This window comes from Charadrius vociferus, unplaced genomic scaffold, assembly GCF_000708025.1.
Source record: "Charadrius vociferus isolate BGI_N301 unplaced genomic scaffold, ASM70802v2 scaffold1077, whole genome shotgun sequence".
In the NCBI taxonomy this organism is placed as follows: Eukaryota; Metazoa; Chordata; class Aves; order Charadriiformes; family Charadriidae; genus Charadrius; species Charadrius vociferus.
Window position 1 is genome coordinate 159,351 of NW_009649168.1, and position 6,388 is coordinate 165,738.

At 48.3% G+C, this 6,388-nt stretch overlaps 2 protein-coding genes across 2 annotated transcripts; one reads left to right on the top strand and one right to left on the bottom strand.

The window, feature by feature from the left end:
• Positions 1–261: 261 nt before the first annotated feature.
• LOC104289509 (adenosine receptor A3-like) lies at positions 262–2,195 on the bottom strand. Its single transcript, XM_009888464.1, has 2 exons — positions 1,846–2,195; positions 262–865 (listed from the first exon to the last, which is right to left on the bottom strand). Exons 1-2 carry the CDS (start codon positions 2,193–2,195, stop codon positions 262–264), a joined length of 954 nt encoding a protein of 317 aa, XP_009886766.1.
• A 2,370-nt stretch (positions 2,196–4,565) lies between these two features.
• On the top strand, positions 4,566–6,130 carry LOC104289510 (adenosine receptor A3-like). Its single transcript, XM_009888465.1, has 2 exons — positions 4,566–4,909; positions 5,515–6,130. Exons 1-2 carry the CDS (start codon positions 4,566–4,568, stop codon positions 6,128–6,130), a joined length of 960 nt encoding a protein of 319 aa, XP_009886767.1.
• Positions 6,131–6,388: the final 258 nt, after the last annotated feature.

Consider the following 6,388-nt stretch of genomic DNA (forward strand, 5'->3'; position numbering starts at 1 on the left):
GTCTGGAAGATCTGGGCTTGGTACAGCAACCACCAAGCAGAATCCTCTGGGGTACAATAATGCAGAAGATCATAAGTGATCCTTTTGAGCTTAATGTCGAATGTGCATCAGATTGAGTAAGAAGAGCTTGCCCTTATCATAACAGAATTTGTGCAAGAGCAGGAGTAGATAGAACACACATTTCCCCGTGAGTTTCTTAACAAAGCAAAGTGGTTTATCACTGGTCTCGTATATACTGGCAGGTCAACATTCGTTCTTTATTTATGACTGTTGGTCTGTTGTTTGCTCTGTAAGAACTGGGTCTGGTTTTTTGCACAGGATATAGGTCCTTAAAATTAAAAGGTACGTGGTTTTGAACTTCTTTATCTTGCAAGCATAGACAATGGGGTTCATGGCAGAATTGGCATGGGATAACAGGATTCCCAAGTACATCAAAGACTGTGGGATCTGACACTCGGGGTAAAAATAGGAAATGCAGTTTATAATGCACAGAGGCAACCAGGATATTGCAAACAGGAAGAGAACAAGTGCTAGAGATTTGGCTGTCTTGAACTCCTGTCCATAAAAAGCTCCTGCCCCTCTCAAGTTGGTTGTACCTTGACTTAGCTTTGTCCGGATGATGTAAAAGATTTCAACGTACAGAGCACACATGATGAGCAGAGGGACAAGGGTCCATGTGAAGAAGCCAAAATAAACCATGTAATCCATCCTCATCACAGAGGTAAATTGACACCTGAGAAAGTCAGAGCTTCTTGGTTCTGTTTTGTTCCATCCAAACATGGGGACTAATCCTACCAGCAGGGACACAGACCAGCACAAACCCAGCGCCCACCAAACTCTTCTCTCTGTAGTGATTATTTTATACCTGTAGGGGAAGAAAACCCAGGTCATGTCAAACAGAAGTTTTAAAAATAGTTGAGGATGGTTTTGAGAACTCGCACGTTCAAATACCACAGGTTCATGTCACAAAATGGAGCATGAACTTTTTTTTGGGGGGGGGGAATAGAATCTTATTTTGAGACACGCCCTCACTCTTCATTTGTAACAGTTACTTTGCAGCACCCTACAAAGAAATATGCTGAACTTCCCCTCTTTATAATTGGATGTTTTCATCTATTTCGTTTCTTGTTTCATTATGATCTTAGTGCTCCTCTTGCCTAGATACTGCTTTTCTACTCTAACAGCCCTATCTTATTTCTCAGCTTCCTTGGGTGTACCTCACTTTTACATTTGGTTTATGCCATTTGTAGCACCAAACTGTTCATTCACTCTTCAATTTTATAGGTCCTTTCTCCATAAAAAATATGACTTCTTTCATGCTTGCGGTTACACTTTGGATTTCTAGCTTATGTACTTTCCCATTTAAATATGGAAAGTGAATGAGTTCTTACGTTAGCCCTTAATAAGTCTGTTACTACTTTTGTATTTTCAGCAAATACTAAAAGGAGTTCTATTTAAAAGAACCCCGAAGAAATCTATAGTACCTGCAGCATCCTGTGCAATTAACAAAGCATCTGAAGATGTGTGACCACTGACTCATCCTGTGGCCAAATTCGGGCCAGCAGTGACCCCAATCTGTTGGCCCTGCACAAACACCCCTGGGGTCTGTCCGTGCTGCAGTATTAACTGCAGGGAGTGGGTCCTGCTCTAGAAAGCTCGTCTGGGGTGGGCTTTTAGGCACGGGTATTTTCTCCATTTGCCAGCCTGCATTTAGAGTAAATATTTGTTAGAAAAGGGCCAAGTTACGGAGGAGAGAGGAGGTGGCACCTGTGGGGCAGAGGCTGAGCGTGGGAAAGCTGGTGGGCGCGGGGCGAGCCGGGGGGCCCGTGGTGGTCCAGTGCTCACCTGGTTGGCAGCTTCACTCGCAGGTACCGGTCGATCGCGATGGCCAGGAGGGAGAGGATGGACGCGTTTGTGAAAACCACCATGAGGCAGCACATGAATAGGCAAGTGTAGAAGTGGACGCTGATGCCCAGACTCACCACGATGGCCAGGGGCATGACGAGGATCCCCACTGCGATATCAGCCAGCGCCAGGGAAACGATGAAGTACAGAGTCGTGTTCTGAAACGTCAAGTTCAACTTCACCACCCAGATGACCAGGATGTTACCCAAAGTGGCAAACAAAGCAACCAAGCACTCGGTACCGATGTAAATCCCATCCAGGCTGCTCAGCGCCAGGCTGTCATTTGGCATGGCGAGTTGCTGGAGATGCTCCCGCCCTGGCTTGAGCTGCAGAAGGGAGCATGGGCGCCGATGACCTCGTGTGGGACTCGTCCTCCGCGTCTGGCGCTCAGTTGTTCCAGTGACTCTCCGGCGTGCAAACCTCCTCCAGTATTTCACGTCCTTGGCACTCGGGCAGCAAATCAGCTGTTGCCTTTCCACAGAGCTGCAAATACCTCAGCATCCAGGAAACGTTCCCTACTCTGGACACACCTCCTGAAGCTCACAGCATTCCTCCAACAGCCTGGTATCAGTAAAGTACTTTCAAAAGCTATTTTGAAGGAAAAAAGAAGAAAAGCTTCCACAAGTCTGCTTACCAGCAACCTATAAACAAATACTTTAACTGCTTCCTCTTCCAAGCCACAGTTTTAAAAGTGGGAGAACTGTAACCAGAATTGACTGTGCAAAGCTGCCACTTATCAATCTAGATAATCACTTTGCAGTCACTATAGGAAATGAGGCAGTTAAGGGGACAGTTAGAAGGCTGTTTCGTTAAATTCCAATACTTGATTTAATTGAGGGTATGCCATTTCAGTTAAGCCCTGACGTGGCCGAAAAATCCTCTTTACTTGGACCTTTCTCAGCCTGACAAGAATACCTGTAATGCAGTTGACATTTTCAGTGATGTTTTCTGCTAGAAATCAGTACGGTGACTAAGAAACCGAGGAAAGGTGTGGGAAGTGGTGGGAAGTAGAGGGGAGAGTCTGTGAAAGCTGTGACCTGTTTGCTGCGGGAGAGCCCGGCAGCGCCTGGTGCCTCCTCGCTCCTTGACGTGGGTCTGCAGTGAAAGAGCTGCTCCCATTTCGGAGGAAACTGAGAAGAGGCGCAAACATGCAACCTCGTGCCAGTCTGCAGGTCGCAGGGTAGCCTGGCTCTTGGGCACAGAAATGCACACTCTCCAGGAGCGAGCAAAGAGCAAGGAAACGATCAGGTGGATGGTGCCATGTCAGGGTAACGAAGCCTTAAGCAAACATGGGCAGTATTCTGTTCCCCAGACGCTGAATTCTCCATCTCTTCCACCCAACTTTCTGGCAAAACTGAGGATGGGGAAGTGAAATCAGCCCTGGGAGGAGACAGAGCCAGAAATAAATGAGACTTCATTATTTTCTACTGTCAAAAGGATTGGACAAATTCCACTTCTTGAAATCAAGGCAAGTGCTTCTTGCCCCTTGACTGGAGGTCATTTTGGTAGAATTACTGCTGGGAAAATGGTGAGTTGTCTATATACGGCCCCAGTCTGCAACTGCACTCGGCTGTGCTAGTTTTCCAATCGAATCTGACACGGGGTATCTGTGGGTGCAGGAGAGAGAGATGCACGTGAAGGTCACAGCTGGGAGGTATGCTGGCCTTTTGCAAGCTGAACGAGTTATTTCTCCGGGAAGTACCTGGGAAGGAGTGGGCAGCTGACACTTTGCAGCTTCGAGCAGACATGGGAAATGTCTGTGTGCTCCTGGCGGCCAGCCCAGCTTGGGTAAGAGTGGTCCCCGCTTCCTGCGCTCGCTGTGCATCTCCTCGAGTGACCTCAGCCGCCAGCTTCCTTTTTCTGTCATCTACTCCTGTGGCTGCAGGCAGATGCCTCTCGCAGAGACAGCTACTGCAAACCTGAGTTATAGGGGCTTTAACTGGGCCCACCCTCCTCTGCCGCCCTGTGCCCGCTGGGGGACCTTAGGGGAGCCGCTTGTGTAACACAGTCAAAAGAAAATGTTTCTCCCTCCTTTTGCTCTCCCAAAATCCAGCTGAATGCCTTCATGTTTGCTGTCCCCATCCCTTCTTTGTGGCAGGGGAACGGAGTAGATCACTCAAGGTCCTTTGGCCCTGTTTTCTCTGAAGCTACACCTACACTGCACGCAGTATGGGCTGAAAAGGCTCTAAAGAAGCTCCGAGACGGAGCAATCGGGCTGCGGTGCCACAGAGCTGTGCGTTGGTAATTCATTCTGCCAGGCAGTACGGAGCACCCAGCATCATGCATTTGGGACTTACACAGACCAGCAAAACTACCACACGCAACAGGTAGGCTCTGCGGTTTGTTCAAAGTGTGAACGTATGTAACATTGACTCTTGTACAAAACCATATATGCAAAAAGGTGCTGAAACCTCAAGAAGATAGAAAGAAAGATGTTACAGGGTTTGTTGTAGAAGGTCTGAGAAATGGATCTTCATGAACAATTTGCTCTGCTCGTCTTCAAAAGTGAGTTGTGTGTGCAGATTGGAAAGCGTACAAAATTCTGAATGAGGAACTTAATTTAAAGCACATCAGGGAGGAGCTGGCTTCTGACCTGGCTGTTGGAGTTAAAAAAAGAATTCAGCCCAGCATTTTATTATTTTGGATGTAAACAGCCTCAGATGTCCAAGATGTCACTAGGCAGCCTGGATGTGATCTATATCATGATGGAGTCTGTTATTGGGATACTTGCAGTGGTGGGCAATGCCTTGGTGATCTGGGCAGTGAAGCTGAACCCAGCTCTTCAGAAGACCACCTTCTTTTACATCGTTTCCCTGGCACTCACTGACATTGCCATGGGGATCCTTGTCACGCCACTGGCTGTCATGGTGAGCCTGGGAGTCAACGTCCATTTCTACTTCTGCCTGTTCATGTGCTGCCTGATTATGGTCTTTTCCCACGCCTCAATCCTGGCTCTCCTGGCCATCGCAGTCGACAGGTACCTGCGAGTGAAGCTGTCGACGAGGTGAGTCTGGGCAAAGGTCCCATCTCATCATCTTTTCCCCATTTCTCTCCTCCCTTATATTTCCCTTCTCCTGTATTTGCAGCATCACGGGGCTTTCTGGGCATCATTGGTGCTCTGAGAGAAACTCATACAAAGGAGAGGTTCCCAAACTGTAGGCAACAGAGCACCAGCAGTCTGGGCACTCCTGGCAATTCAGCAATGCCTCAAAAATCTTAAGCTACAGAGAGTCAGGGAAGGGTTGCTCATAAATGTGTATATGCTTGAAGTCTGGATAAGGTGATGGTCTTTAGGTTTTCCCCTGGGAGGCAACCATACCACTCTATTGGTGAGAATCAAAATGAACCAGTGTTTCTCAGGAAAGGCTTTCACCCTGCATCTGTGGGTTCTCATCTAAAAGGGATGGGTGACTGTTTGGAGGTTCCCCTGTAGTTTCAAAAATACGTTTTAAATATCAGAAGCCGCTAAGGACCTACTGCAGGGAACTGTGCTTAACTCAAACTAGAGCAACCAGAAAGGAGTCCTTTAAAGCACAAGTTCCTGAATATTGTAGTTCTTTTTTTCTGAATAATTGCATCCAACATGGCTGGTGGTTCCTGCCCACCCAGGTACAGGACAGCCGTCACGAAGAAAAGGATTTGTGTGATTCTGGGACTCTGCTGGCTTGTATCCGTGCTGGTGGGGCTGGTCCCCATGCTGGGGTGGAATCAGCATACAGGCAGCTCCAGCTACATCGAGTGTCACTATTTGGCTGTGATGAAAATGGATTATGTGGTGTATTTCAGCTTCTTTGCCTGGGTCTTCCTTCCCTTGCTCATCATGTGTGCCCTCTACACTGAGATTTTCTACATCATGTGGCTAAAACGAAGCCTGAGCTCAGCAAGTCCTCCAGGAAGAGGAACGGTTTGTGGGAAGGAATATGAAATGGTCAAATATCTGGCCCTTATCCTCTTCTTGTTTGCACTGTCTTGGCTTCCTCTGGGCATCCTGAACTGCATTTTGTACTTCTGCCCCTCCTGCACCATCCCGCAGCCTCTGATGTACCTGGGCATCCTGCTGTCGCATGCCAACTCAGCCATGAACCCCGTCGTCTACGCCTTCAAAATACCGACGTTCAAAGAAACATACGCTTTCATTCTGAGGACTTACATCCTGCTCCAGAAGTCGGAGTTGGTTATTTCTAGCACAGGGCACACGGCGGAGCTGGGAGTGAGCACCATCTGAGCGGAGCTCCGCGTGTCAGTCTGTCCGGGCTGCATGCAACAACTGAAACAGCGCGGGAGCAACAGGAGTGGGGTGAACGCGGCACAGACACACATCACGCATTCCGGAGCAACAGTTGTGCATATATGCCTGTGCTCAGCTAATGAGGCTCTGGGCAGTGCAATGCCGAGTTCAGGTTCCCAGCTAACTCCCAAAACAACGCAAGCCCACTGGATGGGCTTTAAGGTCCCTCCCAGCCCAAACCGTGCTGCGGCGCTA

Excerpts from the sequence above, each read along its gene's own strand:
- LOC104289509 (XM_009888464.1), bottom strand. The coding sequence starts at position 2,195 with ATGCCAAATGACAGCCTGGCGCTGAGCAGCCTGGATGGGATTTACATC. Across the intron at positions 866-1,845 it reads CGAGTGAAGCTGCCAACCAG|GTATAAAATAATCACTACAG; the intron begins GTGAGCACTGGA and ends CTTCCCCTACAG.
- LOC104289510 (XM_009888465.1), top strand. The coding sequence starts at position 4,566 with ATGTCCAAGATGTCACTAGGCAGCCTGGATGTGATCTATATCATGATG. Across the intron at positions 4,910-5,514 it reads CGAGTGAAGCTGTCGACGAG|GTACAGGACAGCCGTCACGA; the intron begins GTGAGTCTGGGC and ends CTGCCCACCCAG.